The 16,611-nt window shown below is 42.5% G+C and overlaps 1 protein-coding gene across 1 annotated transcript in view; it reads right to left on the bottom strand.

The window, feature by feature from the left end:
- MSH2 (mutS homolog 2) overlaps window positions 1-12,086 on the bottom strand; it is a 90,882-nt gene extending 78,796 nt beyond the window's left edge. The window contains exons 1-3 of the mRNA XM_070734706.1: window positions 11,622-12,086; window positions 6,860-7,014; window positions 4,686-4,964 (exon numbers count right to left, since the gene is read on the bottom strand). Of these exons, the coding sequence (XP_070590807.1) occupies window positions 4,686-4,964; window positions 6,860-7,014; window positions 11,622-11,853 (666 nt within the window). The 5' untranslated portion in view covers window positions 11,854-12,086. The remainder of the gene's footprint in view (window positions 1-4,685; window positions 4,965-6,859; window positions 7,015-11,621) is intronic.
- Window positions 12,087-16,611: the final 4,525 nt, after the last annotated feature.

Raw genomic sequence — 16,611 nt, 5'->3', positions numbered from 1 at the left:
AAACGCCTCGTCATACAAACTTTTCGAGATACAAACCCGGGGTTTAAGATTTTTTTGCCTCTTCTTACAAACTACCTTGTCTTACAAACTTAATTGGTTCCAGGATGAGGTTCTTAAGGTGAAAAGTTTGTAAGATGAAACAATGTTTTCCATAGGAATCAATGGAAAAGCGATTAATGTGTGCAAGCCCAAAATTCACCCCTTTTGCCGACCGAAGCGCCCGTTTTTGCGCTGCTGGGATTCCCCTGAGGCTCCCCTCCATGGGAAACCCCACCTCCGGACTTCCGTTGCCAGCGAAGCGCCCGTTTTTGCGCTGCTGGGATTCCCCTGAGGCTCCCCTCCATGGGAAACCCCACCGCCGGACTTCCGTGTTTTTGTGATGCTGCAGGGGAATCCCAGCAGTGCAAAAACAGGCGCTTTGCTGGCAACGGAAAACATTGTTTCATCTTACAAACTTTTCACCTTAAGAACCACGTCCTGGAACCAATTAAGTTTGTAAGACAAGGTATCACTGTATTTTCTTAAATGAAGTTTTATTACTTTATTACTTTTATTTTAAGGATTTTCATTGTCACTTATTCAGTGTCATGGACAAAATCTAGATTATGGCTAAGAGTCAACACCAATTTGATAACTCATGATCAATAAAACACTGTCGTGCAGTATATACCGTATTTTTCAGAGTATAAGACTCAACCGAGTATAAGACGCAACTGAGTATAAGATACACCTTAGTTTTGAGGGAGACAAACAAGGGGGGGGGGGATCTGTATTTCTGGTGCATGTGTGCCTGACACATAAAAATAGCAAAGAATTGGAGAAATGTACATTATGGCAGTATATTAATGCCAGAAAGTTTTCTTAAATGTAATCACACTAACTTTTCTCAATTACTTAAATAGATCTACTTCAAACATGACCAAGGGTTTAACTCAGCTGCCTTATCTTAATACTAAAACAGGACACTTACATTTTAGATTATACTTGTACAGATTCTGTTAAAACTGTTATGGCTTTCTGGAAGTATAGCTATTCTTTGCTATTTAAAAGAAGATACAAAAGCACTGGGCCTCTTCAGAGCAAGCATTTATTTTAAAAAGCTTCTTCGTTTTATTAAATTATCTAGAACAATAATAAAGCAGTTGTTAAAAAATAAGTCTAATAATTTGAACATTATTGTTTATTATTGCATTGTTGATTTTATTGTTATATTTTAATTGCTTTTTATTGCTGTTGTATTTATGATTGCTGTTAGCCGCTCTGAGTCTGTTTTGGAGTGAGCGGCATATAAATGCAATAAATAAATAAATTCTACAGACATTTATAGTTATTGACTTACCTCCTTGCATTCAGTTTCAGCACTCTACCTCTACCTCCCAGCAATTTGCCTGCTTGCAGCTTTAGTTTCACTTTCAGTTTAGCACCTGGCCCGCTGGTCTGCAGCTGAAGGTCAGGAAGTGGATAATCACTTGCTTGGCTTAACAGGCTTTGTTCTGCTTGCTGCAAGGAAGTAAATTGCTGGGAGGCAGAGGCCAAAGGGCGAAGGTGCTGGGTGGGGCTATATTCAGTGTATAAGACGCACCCAAGTTTTCACCCTTTTTTGGGGGGTAAAAAGGTGTGTCTTATACTCCCAAAAATATGGTAATCATGCAGTTACCTAATGAAAATAACAAAGAACTGATAATCAGATATAACTTTTAACACATAAGGGATAAAAAAAGAACAGTTCACATTTATTCAGACATAGTCCCACACATATAATCAATTATTATTTCAATATACTGTAATACAGAGTTTGGTGCAGATCAAACTTGCATGGTGAGACTTAATGAGAAGCTACATACTTACCCATCTATACATTATTTCAAGCTGAATAAGATTGTACACTGAAATATCGTTAGCAGTATAACTGAAGATCTAAATGTATTTTTTTATATTTTAGCAGTTTGATACAGTACATCCTTATAATTATTATTATTATTGATCAATAAGACTTTATTAAAAGATAAATAATTGTATGAAGGGGGCACAGGTTTGGAGTAGATAATTAATATTATTGTATTTTTAAAAAATATATTTTCTCTTCAATTTTATACTTTATATTAGATTGATGTAAGATTGGCTGTACTAAAGGAATGTATATTATAACTGCTAAAAGAAAGTATAAAATGTAAAGTTATCAAGCCTATATATAAGATATTTCTGATATAGGATGGGAACAATTTATGAAATTGATATAATCACAATGTATGAACTATGATGATTACTGATATTATTGATGTAAAATAAGATGCAAGAAAATAGTAGTACAGTGTTCCCTCAATTTTCGCGGGGGATGCGTTCCGAGACCGCCCACGAAAGTCGAATTTCCGCGAAGTAGCGATGCAGAAGTAAATACACTATTTTTGGCTATGAACAGTATCACAAGCCTTCCCTTAACACCTTAAACCCCTAAATTACAATTTCCCATTCCCTTAGCAACCATGTTTATTTATTAAAGTTTATTAAAAAATATATTTATTAAAGGCGGACGAAAATTTGGCGATGACATATGACGCCATCGGGCGGGAAAAACCATGGTATAGGGGGGGAAACCGCAACGTATTTTTTAATTAATATTTTTGAAAAACCGTGGTATAGGCGTTTCGCGAAGTTCGAACCCGCGAAAATCGAGGGAACACTGTATTGCTAATAAGATATTATAAGGTAAGCTGAAAATTAGTTTTAGGAAGCAATAAGGCTTAAAATTAAGAGGCCTAAGAAAAGAATTAGCTTGTAAAGTTAGCCATAGCAATGAATTTGGAATAAAAAATTGAATTAGACTAGATGGACCATGAGGTCTTTTTCTGCCGTCAGTCTTCTATGTTTCTATGTTTCTAATTGAATGTTGATAGACCCAGGGGACAAAATTAGGTTTTAGAAGGAAGGAGCATTTGATAAAGTCAAAATATAATAGAATTGATATGGAAATAAAGATTTCAGATTGTAATCAGATAGAGCAAACTGAAAGAAGATTTTTTTTCCCCAATCTGTTACTTAATAAAGTTAAAATTAGCCACATAGGGACGGTCTGTAGGGGGTGCAGGAGAAAGTAGGGAAGAGGGAGAGAGAGTAGAAGGGGAGGAAGAGAAGAAAGAAAGGAGGAAGAGAGGTAGTAGAAAAGGGGAGAGAAGGTGTAAGAAAGTAGGTAACAGGTGGAATAGCCACCTGAGATAGAAAGAGGGGAGTGAAGAAAATAAATAAGGGGACAGACTGAATAACAGAACTTAAAATTTAGAATGCAGTTATTATAACTATTAAATATAAGAAATGATATATGCGTATGGATTGATATTGAAGGTATATGTATGTTTTCCAATGTGGATAAAAATAAATGTGGATAAAATGTGGATAGAAATAAAAAACTTTTTAAAAAAGATCTAAATTTAATAGTGAGGCTAAACTACATGCAGAAAAAAGTAGTTTGATATTATTTCAGTGAATTGGTGATGCCTCCATTAATAACTTATGTGTCTGACACATTGTACTACATTTATCAGAAGAGCATCAGATTGGAAAGGCTGATGCATAGAATGCAGAAAATAGTAATCACAATAGAAGCCCATTTTCAAAGTATGCCAAGTTACTTTCACACATAACTGACCCACAAAGGGAAAGAACTTCTAAGGTACAAAAAGAAACGCAAACAGCATTGATAAGGACAAGAGCTCTTTGATCACTCAATAAATTTCATTGAAGCATTACATCAATTTCACACCAATAAAAAGACATAGCAATGCACCACATACAAAGAGTTCTTGCTTAACTACAAGTAACTCCCACTTAGTAAATGTTCATGCAACAACTGTTCAAAATTCAAATTGTAGTGAGCAAACAAAACATACAATGTGTACTCAAAAAGTATGGCCATTCCAAAGCCCTTGTAATCATGGAATAAAAAATGCAGGCAGTTAGCAGTCCACCCACCATTAGAACTCAATACAGCAGCATTGCAGGTGCAGCTGCCTCCAGTCACCTATCTCTGTCCCCATCTCAATTACCCACCTGGCCCACCAGTAAGGCAAAACTACAGTGGCTCTGGAGGTCCACACCTGCTCTCCACACACCTCAATCAGTTACAGGGCCAGCAGTACTGCATAAATTACTCCACTTACCTTTTGTAGTTTTGGGGTAACTAGTGCATCCCCCTCCCTAACCACTGAAAGTTATGTGAGGCTATGATTGTGTAGTATCCATTGTTTTTAAGGTAATGGGTTTTAGATTTGTATTAGATTTGTATCTACAGTATATTGTTCTGTTGTTGTTGTGAGCCGCCCCTAGTCTTCGGAAAGGGGCGGCATACAAGTCTAATAAATTATTATTATTAATATTAATATTATTATTTTGTGATTATTATTTTTTTGCAGCTGCTGACAGATGGATCTGTCTGTCACCCACCCTACGTGAGGCTCAGTCCTCCTACAGAGACCTCCTCGCACCATTCTGCAAAACAGTAGCCATTCTCATGGAAGGCTCCTTTTTCAAATGATACGATTTGAAGATGGAGCCTTCTGAAAGATAGCGAGAATGGCCCAGCCTTCCTTCCTTGTAGCAATCAGATTGGTTAGTTTTCTAGCGATTGTGAAAATGATACCCACTTGCAGGACGTAAACAATGCCTGTGGTTTCAGAATTTCCATAGCTTACCTGCTTTAGTTTCTCCATATCTCCAGCAGTCTCCCCAACTGGCAGCAAACATTCTTTTGGCCCCATTTGTATCAACAGTGCTTCAAGGTTGGAAAACTGATCATTATCTGCAAATTCAGATACTTCTAGTTTTCTTGCCAGTGAATCCACATAGCCTACTCCAACAATTTTCTGTCCATCAACTGAGGACAGTTTAATGGCTACAACACCAGCTGAAGAGGACATATCATGGCTATTAAAAAGAACATCCTCAAATTGAACAAGGTTACCTGGAGAACCCTATTTGGGGAAAGAATAACACAGAAGTATTAATTTCCATTAAAAATATAGCAATAAAACTATCAAAAGATGAGGGTGGAAAAAAATGATTTTTATCTTTTTTTAAAAAAAATCAGTTTTTTAAAATCAAATTTATTTTAATAAAATGCTTTTGGAGTAAAAATCTATCTAAAGATAGTTTTCTATTTAAGATGCATTAATAATGTAGTTTATGCAGCATGAAATGAGACTTAGTTATGTAGCATGAGGCTGTATATTTTGCAGTATTTACATTTTTCATAAACATTCAATGAATCCAAGCTGTGCAAGCTGAGATAACATGCACTGCATTGATGCATTCCCACCATTTCACAGTAACCATGAGATAAATCATAAAACAAAGTTCAGGAATATTCCTTTATTATCCCATTATTTTGCAAATCTATGCAAATCTAAATTCAAACTGTATGATTGTTTGACGAGAAATGCATCTGTACCAACAGGCTCTAAGTGTGAGAAAAAGAGAAAGCAGTAAAAATAAAAGTGAAACTTTCTAAGCAGTTTATAAATATAATATTAAAGAGCACCTGTCATTTCAGATCCATCAGGGCAGCGCCTGTTAGTGGTCATCCACTCACCTGCTGTCTGCGAAGTCCCTCACCTTGTTGTGTCATTGCCACATCACTATCCATCTTATTAAAGTGAGAGAGACTGTCGGTGAGTCAACAGCGGGTCAGAGGAGGAGCCTCTGTGAGACATAGATGACAGATGCTCTTTAAAAATTATGATTTAAATCGACTTGATTTAAATCAAGCCTTTTTACTAGTGATTTTAATCGACTTGATTTAAATCAAATCCACCCTGCAAAAGATTAATCTGGATTTTTCTATACACTTATTTAAATTATCTTAGGGGTGTACTCACTTTTGTTGCCAGTAGTTTAGACATTAATTGCTGTGTGCTGCGTTATTTTGAGGGGACAGCACATTTATAGTTATACAAGCTATGTACTCATTACTTGACATTGGAATCAAGTGCCATTTTTCCGGTGTTGTCACAAAAGATATACAGTGGTACCTCAAGATACGAACCCCTCGTCTTACGAACAACTCGTGATACGAACCCGGGGTTCAGAAAAATTTTGCCTCTTCTTACGAACTTTTTTCGAATTACGAACCGGCGTTCGGAGACTGCTGGAAAGCCGCGCGGCTGTTTTAAAAGGTGACAGCCGGGCAGCGGGGCTTCCCAGAAGCCTCCCGAACGCTGGTTCGTAACTTGAACAAAGTTCGTAAGAAGAGGCAAAATTTTGCTGAACCCCGAACCCGGGTTTGGGGGGGTGCGGGCAAGCCCCCCAGGCCGGCTGCGACCTTTTAAAACACCCGCGCCGCTTCACAGCTGTCTCCCGAAGCCGAACGCGGAAGTTTGGCTTTAGCGTTCGGCTTCAGGAGACAGCTGCGAAGCGGCGCGGGTGTTTTAAAAGGTCGCAGCCGGCCTGGGGGCTTGCCCGCACCCCCCCAAACCCGGGTTCGGGGTTCAGGGGGGTGCTGAAGCCGAACGCTAAAGCCGAACTTCCGCGTTCGGCTTCGGGAGACAGCTGCGAAGCGGCACGGGTGTTTTAAAAGGTCGCAGCCGGCCTGGGGGGCTTGCCAGCACCCCCCCGAACCCCGAACCTGGGTTCCCTTTATTTTTTTGAACAATATATATTAAAATGTACCTCTGACAACTGAAGAATTGAACACTTTCTTTGTGTAATTTTTCACAACCCAACAATCTCTAGATATAATCCACAAGTTTTATTTAATCAGAAACATTTGCAATTGCACAAGCTTTTAATTTAATTGCCAATGAAAGAGTGAAAAGTAGTCACAGATCTATAATCAAAACAATAAACATTTCTGAACACAATGATCACATACCTTATAGGCCAAATTCCACTCAGTCTCTTTGATGGATTTATTTCCTGCCTTGTTCTTATATACCTCAGCCCTATACTGACGAATCAGAAGAAGATTTCGCACAAAATATTCAAAATTCATCTTACTGAGTGCAACACTCTCGAGTTTCTGATTCCCTAAAAAATACGAAAAAATTTGAAGGAATATCATTGGCATACTGCAATTAGAAATTATAATTTGGTTAAAATAAACATTATTAAATGCTATTGTTTCTGAATGGGATGTACTGTAAAAACACAAATAATCTACGCTAAACATACTTAAATTAAACTAGGGGATGTCAGATTACAGCTCAGTTGGACATGATGAGGCCATCTGGAGGAATGCTGTTCCAAAGGACAAAAACTGGAACAGAAAAAAAATCTATTTCCTTAGTTTCACTACTAGATGGTATTGCTTAATATATAGGATCTGGAGCAAGCCATCTTTTGGAATGCACTGGACAGTTTGACATTATGAGAGATGTTATAGAAGACAAGCAGTATCTCAAATAACTAGGATCTAAGCCATGTATTATTCTGTAATTTAACTACAGTGATCCCTCGATTTTCGCGATCTCGATCTTCGCGAAACGGCTACACGATTTTTCAAAAAATATTAATTAAAAATTACTCCACGGTTTTTTTGCTATACCGCGGTTTTTCCCACCTGATGACATCACTCTCTTCCTTTCTTTCTCATCTTTCTTTCTCTCTCTCTTTCTCTATCTTGCTTCTTCCTCTCTCACACTCTCTTCCTCCCTCTCTCATCTCTTTCTTTCCTTCTCTCTCTTTCTCTATCTCTCCCCCTCTTGCTCTCGAGCGGCAGGCGGGCGGGCGAGCGGCGGGCGGGCAGCAGCGAGGAGCCGAAGATCGGGGCTTCCCCTTTGCGTGGGCGGCGGGGAAGACCCAGGGAAGGTTTCTTCGGCCGCCCAGCAGCTGATCTGCTCGGCAGCGCTGCTGCAGGAGGACCCGTGTCCGAAAGCCGGTGAGAGGGGTGGATCGGGCGGGCCGGCGAGCGGCGAGCGGGCGGTAGCGGCGAGGGCACCAGACGCGCTGTGGGGGCGGGGGCAGCCGACATTCAAAGCAATCTTTGTCGGCTTCCGCACTTTCATCGCTCCCTGGCTCCACCATCTGCGCATGCGCAGCCATAGAAAAAGGGCGCGCATGCGCAGATGGTGTTTTTACTTCCGCACCACTATATCGCGAAAAATCGATTATCGCGAGAGGTCTTGGAATGTAACCCTCGCGTTACTCGAGGGATCACTGTATTCCTTTATTCTATGCATATAATGCTCATTAGCAACAACTATTTAATTACGAAAAAACCCAAATAGGTTTCTCCTCTGTAATTGTTATAATGCCTTGATTCAGTCAATATGAGACTAATCAAGTTAACAGTTGTTATATTATTTTTAATACGTTTTGCGGGCATTTCTATACTTATTTTGCAGTTTTAGTATTATTTGAAGTTTTCCAAGCACTAAAAACTTTATCTGGAAGAATGCCAATTATCCAGAAAGAACACATGCATTCTGCTTTGCTCTCCTTTCTTTGATAAAACTTTGATAAAACTTTGATAAAACTTTCTTCTGATATGGAGGTAAGGTAGACTTAGTCAGACATAGATCAGAACATTGACTGTAAAAAGACTGGTTATATCTGGATGCTATTACTGTACAGCTAAAATCAGTATCATTTCTTAGTACCAATGTACTGCTTAAAATGCTGGATTCGAAACCATGAGACCAGATGTTCAAGTCCTCCCTTGGGCACATAGACCAGCTGGATAACTTTGTGGGAAAGTTTCCCACACTCTAAGTCTAGGAGGGCTGTTGTGGGAAAAACAAGAGAAAGCCATTGACTTGCCATGCTAAGTTGTGCAAAACAAAGGTGAGATAAATTTGATTTAAGATGATTGAATGGGTTAATACTGACATTTGGTTTTGTTCGTTTTCATACAGATTTATTTTACTCTATATTTATATTGCATCCATTGTGTGGGCAACTGATATATTTTTATAAATACAGTGGAACCTCGACATACGAGCAGCTCTACTTACGAGCTACTCGAGATAAGAGCTGGGAGGGGAGCGACATTTTTGTTCGCCTCCCGAGCTCACATTCGGGATACGAGCGCCAAGGAGCTGTCTCGGCTTCAGGAGACAGCTCCTTGGCGCTCGTATCCCGCGTGTTTTAAAAGGTTGCAGCCGGCCTGGGGTGCTGGGGGAGGTGCTGGCAAGCCCCCCAGGCCGGCTGCAACCTTTTAAAACACGCGCGCCACTTCGCAGCTGTCTCCTGAAGCCGGAACGCTAACTTCCGCGTTCGGTTTCAGAAGACAGCTGCAAAGCGGCGCGTGTGTTTTAAAACGTGGCAGCCGGCCTGGGGGGCTCGGGGGGAAGCCCCCAAGCCCCCCAGGCCGGCTCTGACGTTTTAAAACACGCGCGCCACTTCGCAGCTGTCTTCTGAAGCCGGAACGCTAACTTCCGCGTTCGCTGCACTAAACAGTAAAAAAGCCGTTTGGCTACGGGGTGGATTCTCCCTTCTTAACCGGGCAGTTGCAGCTTCTTTCTGTTTAGCGCAGCGTTCGAGCGCTAAACAGAAAGAAGCTGCAACTGCCCGGTTAAGAAGGGAGAATCCACCCCGTAGCCAAACGGCTTTTTTACTGTTTAGCGCAGCGTTCCAGTGCTAAACAGTAAAAAAAGCCGTTTGGCTACGGGGTGGATTCTCCCTTCTTAACAGGACAGTTGCAGCTTCTTTCTGTTTAGCGCAGCGTTCGAGCGCTAAACAGAAAGAAGCTGCAACTGCCCGGTTAAGAAGGGAGAATCCACCCCATAGCCAAACGGCTTTTTTACTGTTTAGCGCAGCGTTCTAGCGCTAAACAGTAAAAAAAGACGTTTGGCTACGGGGTGGATTCTCCCTTCTTAACCGGGCAGTTGCAGCTTCTTTCTGTTTAGCGCTCGAACGCTGCGCTAAACAGAAAGAAGCTGCAACTGCCCGGTTAAGAAGGGAGAATCCACCCCGTAGCCAAACGGCTTTTTTACTGTTTAGCGCAGCGTTCGAGCGCTAAACAGAAAGAAGCTGCAACTGCCCGGTTAAGAAGGGAGAATCCACCCCGTAGCCAAACGGCTTTTTTACTGCGTTCGGCTTCAGGAGACAGCTGCAAAGCGGCGCGCGTGTTTTAAAACGTCACAGCCGGCCTGGGGGGCTCGGGGGGAAGCCCCTGAGCCCCCCAGGCCGGCTGCCACGTTTTAAAACACGCGCGCCGCTTCGCAGCTGTCTCTGAACGCTAACTTCCGTGTTCGGCGGCAGCGGGTTTTTTTGTTGTTGCACGGATTAAATGACTTTACATTGTTTCCTATGGGAAACAATGTTTCGTCATACGAGCGTTCTGACTTACGAGCCTCCTTCCGGAACCAATTAGTCTCGTAAGTCGGGGTTCTACTGTAATGAACTCTGAGTAGAAACTTTTGGAATTTCAAGCCCCTATAACTGAAGGAACCAATCTGCTTCTAGGCTAATCAAAATATTACTTTGTGAAGTTACTTTCAATCCTTAATTGAATCTGAAAAATAAAAAGATGGAGCAATAATCTGAATCTGAAAAAGATGGAGCAATACTGTAATGGAAAAATATAGGGGTTATACTAGATATGAAAAGTAAAGTTTAGTTACTAGATCATTAGGGATCATTATCATCAACCAAAAAACAAGGCAGGCAAAATTTCTTCTGAAACATCCGAAGTCAGAAAGCTTAAAATCAGTGGCTGTATCATTGGATCACTTCCAGAGTGGATCCATCCCCTCTGGAACACAAAACACCTGCTTACTCTTCCTCTCCAGCAAATGGATTTGAGGAGTCTTTTCAGATTAACTTTCCTCAGTCTGATACTCATCCAGAACCTGTAGAACTAGAAATTCCATCACTTCCAGCTTGCTGGACCAAACTGATGGGTATTGTAATTGGGAAGGTCAGACTACGACTTTTATAGTTTATAGTTTATAGTTTATTAGATTTGTATGCCGCCCCTCTCCGAAGACTCGGAAGGTTTTTCCAGCGCTACCTGAAATTTATTTTATTTTATTTATTTATTTTATTTATCAAACATGTATATGATAGTAGTAGTTTGCATAACCATAAGTAAAAAGTAACGATAAAGAGGCCAAATAGGACAGGCCAATAGGACAGGGATGGCAGCCACAGTGGTGCCCTTACAAGACTACTTAGAATCGGGGAGAGATCGACTGTAGACAGTCTAAGGTTAAAGTTTTGGGGTTTGGAGAAGAAATCACAATTAGGTAGCCAATTCCAGGCATTGATCACTCTATTGCTGTTTCTTTTTTCTTTTTAATAACAAATGGGTTTTTATTATGGGGTCTTAGTTTTAGATATTATATTCGACTTCTTATTGCTTTGTAGCTTTTTTATATTGCATCTTTTTTATATTTTATATTTTATATTGTTTTGTAAGCCGCCCTGAGTCCTTCGGGATTGGGCGGCATAGAAGTCAAACAAACAAACAAACAAACAAACAAACTCATATATCCATCAATCAATCAATCGTATTTTCTGCAGTCAAATTGTTAGACTGAGCGGTTCGCCGGCAGGAGCACAAAGCATGGCGTCCACCGCAGCGCTAAGGTGAAACAACTAGCGAACTCCGGCAGCGCAGTTGCAACTGAGCAACCCAACCCTGCTATTATAAGCCCGCCAAGGAGAAATCGAGAAAGCCCCCCCAGTTCAACCTGCGCCCAGGATCCGAATGATCGCTTGTGTTTTGAAGACCTCCGTCGCCGCCAGCTTTGCATCCTCGCCGTGCACCGTGTAGTAGTCGCCGCGCTCAAAGAACCTGACAGTGGTACTCGGTTTGGCAGGCAACGCCAAGACGGCGCGAATAAAGCCGCTTTCGGCACTCGAGCCTTCGGGCCAGCATCCCTCCCGGGGAGCAGAAACACAAGCGTCTATGGAGGCCGCCATGCTGAAATCACCCGCCACTTCGATGCCGCCAAGCAAATAATCATCAATCTCCCGCCGCCAATCCGGAAAAGCAGGGCCTATTTCGGCCACCGTAATAGTCCCGCCCTCTTCGCAACGCGTTCTGAGCAAAGTAGGCCTTTCGGGACACCGTCTGTACTTCCCAATAGTGATGAAGATGTAGTCTCACTTTTAACATGTTTTTAGTTGAAAAACATCCTCCCTCTCCCCGTTTCGTGAAGAAATTTTAAGTGCGTTCTATTAAACATGCACAGGGCTGTATTTTAAATATTCGCATTGCAATTCTGCAAGCACTTTTTTCCCAGCAGCCTTTCTAATGCAGGCTGTGAATTTTAGGACGGGGTGGTAAAAATCGAAGAATAGCTAAAACGTCTTTCAAGCGTTTTGAGAGACAAGAAACGCGTGTTTGCTTGAAATGCGTTTATTACTAGCAAGGCATTTCAAAATAATTCAAAATAATTAACTAGGTTACAACCTGCGCGTTGTAACCTATTATTTTGAATTATTTTGAAATGCCTTGCTACTTAAAACGCGCCGTTTTCTGCTACTTCCTTCCCCCTCCATTGCAACTAATGATGGGCTTACTCCAACTAATGGCGTTTTCCTTGTTTCAGAGCAGCTTCAGTGAATTACCCTTACAGATAATAGCCTTCAAAATAACTACCGGTAGATAGATTTGGAAGAAAGTCCAATGTAATTCAGTGGCTAAGTACATATATAACTCCAAGTCACGGTTTGTTTCGACTATTAAAAAATAAGCCACCTTGTGTTGCTTCATTCTTTGCATTAGCCGCCCCGAGTCTATGGAGAGGGGCGGCATACAAATCTAATAAATAAATAAATTAAGTAAATAATGTAATTTATTAGTTTTGGATTAATTAATAAACAAATTTTGATACATATAGTTAATGCAAAAACAAAATGGGATGTTTTTCTAAAATGCTTAGCATAAATGCATGTAACTGGAAAACTTGTAAACTTTTATTTGATTGATTGATTTCTAAGTCGTCCAACTCCTGTACTCGGCAGCGTACAATTAAAAACAATTTAAAAATAGTTAAAACCCTTAAAAGTAACACCATTTCTTCTTGGCTGGAGCTAAATGGCATTGAAGTGTCTCATTGATGGAGTTCTTATAATTACTATTCTATCCTGGATTACTGCAACACTTGCTTCAGCCAGCTGCTCTGCAGACAAAGGCCATCTAGACACTGCAGATCATCCCAAATGTGGAAGCACATATCACTACAGGTATACCTAGGTACACTGTATTGTATAGGTAGGCTGTGATCTGCATTAGCTCCCAATACAATTCCTAGAGGTCCGCAAATTGCTGGTTGTCATCTATAAATTTCTCCATAGCATGAAGTTGGATTATTTGTAGAACAACCTCCTGGGTTGTTTTTCCCCATGCCGCTAAATCCTGCAAGAAACTCCAGATTCCCGAATTAAAGAATGTCAACTAATAGTGTTGGAAGAAATATCCATCTGGATCAGTTCTAAGCTGGGAGAAATGACTGGAGGTGAAATAGAGGCTGGTGGCTGATTGGAAAAAGGGTTTAATGATTAAGCAGAACCACATGGATTTGGGGCTGCTGACTACATGGAGTTGAAAGTGGTGTGTATTTATACTGTACCTTCTATTGGATTTTGCACTTTTAAGTTCCTGTTCCTATGTAAGAACATGTATTCTGTTGGTTGTTGTCGGACTCCCATAGGGTCAGGTATAAATCCTAGGAATTTGTTGAAGTTTGGTGTCCGTGGTCCAAGCTCCAGATGAAAATGCCACATGCTTGTAGATTTAACAGGCTTTGTTCAGCCGGGCTCTGGCACATGTTGAGTTCTAGCAGTGGCAAAATCACAGTCTGTAAAGCTGCAAAGTCAGCACTGGGAGCTTCTACCTCTCAGCGCGCTTTATTGAGGTGAGCCATGCCCTCTGCTGCCTGGCTGGCCTCGCCCCATTGTTAGTCATGCAGTAGCCTAGACCAGCGTTTCCCAACCGGTGTGCCGCGGCACAGTAGTGTGCCGCGAGACATGGCCAGGTGTGCCGCGAGAAGTTCCAGCTGGGCGGGGCGCTGCTGGCGCCCCTGCCTGAGTGTCGTCCTGTGGATGGTCTTGGGCTTCACAGTCGCTTCCTGGTTCCCTCTCCTCCCACCGCCTGTGTCTCCCGCCGTCGCCTCCCACCAAGCCGTCGCCCGTTGCCGTGGGTTCCTCGAGTGGGAGCTGCCGCTTCCCTCCGTCCAGCTCAGCCACGCTGCCATAGAAAGCACAGAGGTTATTGCCACCGCTTCTGCCTCCACTCAGGGAGCCACCGTGGTCACCGCGCCTTTTCCTCTCGCTCAGCTCAACCACGATGGCTCCCTGAGTGGAGGCAGAGGCGGCGGCAATAACCTCTTGGCAGAGGGGAAGCGCTGACGGGCTCTCCTCCTTCCCCACCCCCGCGCTTCTCTCCCGCCCTGGCTTTTGCTTCGCCCCATGATTTCCCCGCAATTTCATCCAGGCCACCTCTTGCCTCCTTTTGAACTGCGGGAAAATCTGCAGGCAAAGCAAAAGCCAGGGCGGGAGAGAAGCGCGGGGGTGGGGAAGGAGGAGAGCCCGTCAGCGCTTCCCCTCCGCCAAGCTTCCTGCTTGTCCTCGCGCCTCGTTGCTACCTCCTGCCTTTTTCCAGGGGCCTTTGGAAGGTACCCAGGGAAGGGGGGGGATTGGGGGTGGCTGCAGCAGCTTCTCGTCCTCCTCATCGGGCTGCTAATGCCCGCCCGGCCCCTCTTGCATGCAGTCCCTTCACCGAGCGCTTCTTTCTTCTCACAGCTGAGGCAGGATTTGGAATGTCGGGTGTGTGTGCAAGCAGGCTCCGCATCCGCCCGCCACCTGGAACATTTAAAATAAGAAAAACCTTCGCCGGCCTCCGCAGAGAAGAAAGGAAGAGAGAGAAAGAGAGAGAGAGCAAAAGAGACATAGCAAGAGAGGAAGAGAGAGAGAGAGAGAGACAGAGAAAGAGAAAGAGAAAGAGAGCTAGCAAGAGAGAGAGAGAGACAGAGAAAGAGAGACAGAGAGAGAGAGAAAGAGATAGCAAGAGAGAGAGAAAGAGAGAAAAAGAGAATGAAAGAGAGATAGCAAGAGAGGCAGAGAGAGCAAGGGAGAGAGAAAGACATATAGGGAGGGAAGGAGGGAGAAAGAAAGAGAGCAAAAGAGAGAGGAAGAAAGAAAGAGGGATGGAGAAAGAGAAAGAAGGGAAGGAAGGAAGAGAGAGAAAGTGAGGGAGAAATAGAGCGAAATGGAGGAAGATTTTTTTTTGTCAAAACTTTTTTTAGCCCCCCCCCCTTCAGTGTTCCCCAGGATTTTGAAAATGTGAATAATGTGCCGCGGCTCAAAAAAGGTTGGGAAACACTGGCCTAGACAGCAAGCTCCATTCAGCCATTTCTTGAAATCCAATTATCGATTATCGGGTTGGAACAGCTGGTCGTCACCTGGAGCTTCCAATCCCTGCCAGCATTTTTCTTGTGGCGCCACACCTCCATGCTTCGCAGCTGAACCCGCTGCTGCCTCTGTCGCCACAACAGCCTTCCTTAGCCCCCCCCCCCAATCACTGGTGCTCCATTGCGTCTGATTCCATGGTTTGAAACCCCCTTCACCAGTGCAGCCCTCTCCCGCCCCATTATGGCAAACCCCAGACTTCAGGGTTTGACATTTGGCTGATGCAATGAAGGGGCTTGTTGGGCAATTCCTGTTGTTGACTGAGTGCTAATCCTATTCTTTGTCCCTTGCTGCAGGAAATGATTGCCTATGAATAGAGCTAGCTAGCTCTATCTCTTAAATGCTGATATATGTGGGCTATTAAGGAAGGTATGGGCCGCTTTGTCTACAGCAGTGTTTTTCAACCAGTGTGCCGCGGCACACTAGTGTGCCGTGGAATATGGTCAGGTGTGCCCCAAGAGGGGAGAGAGAAAGAGAGAAAGAGAAAGAAAGCAAGAGAGAGAGAAAGAAGGGGGAGAGAGAAATTGAAAGAAAGCACGAGAGAGAGATAGATAAAAAGAGAAAGAAAGCAAGAGAGAGAGAGAGAAAGAAAGAAAGCAAGAGAGAGAGAAAGAGAGAGACAGAAGAAGAGGGAGAGAAAAATGAGAGAAAAAAGGGGAGAAAAAAGAGAAATGAGAAAATGATTGAGGCAGAGAATGTGAGGAAAGAGAGAAACAAAAAAGAGAGAGAAGTGACTCTTGATTTAAAGCAAATGATAAAAAGCACCCAAAGAATAAGAGAGGGAAACCCTCCCAGCCGTTCACCTGTTTTTGGAAATGGTTCAAGTGTATACACACACACACACACACACACACACACAAGGGGGATAATATGTATAATATGTACTTTCTTAGAGTGTTATTTTGTGTCATTCTGGTTGGTGGTGTGCCCCAGGATTTTGTAAATGTAAAAAATGTGCCGCGGCTCAAAAAAGGTTGAAAATCATTGGTCTACAGGTTTCTCAATAGCTGTACTACCTTTTTAATATTTCTCAAAATATTTCATTCTTATAGGAAATGGGTGGATGCCAACCTTCTACAATGGGATCTAGAAAGCATACTTTTTCTGCCCCAGCACTTGGCTTCTGGAGAATCACATCCTCCAGGACTAAATTAATCCTGACTCTTCTGACCTTTTCTAAACTGTTGAAGACTGGGATGTGTTTCATGGTTTAGGATCTAAGTATTTAGAAGACCATTGATAACTTTTTCCAGGTGACCTGTGTGT

This window comes from Erythrolamprus reginae, chromosome 1, assembly GCF_031021105.1.
Source record: "Erythrolamprus reginae isolate rEryReg1 chromosome 1, rEryReg1.hap1, whole genome shotgun sequence".
NCBI lineage: Eukaryota > Metazoa > Chordata > Lepidosauria > Squamata > Dipsadidae > Erythrolamprus > Erythrolamprus reginae.
Note: the sequence above shows the minus strand (reverse complement) of the source record. Positions and strands in the feature narration are given on the sequence as shown.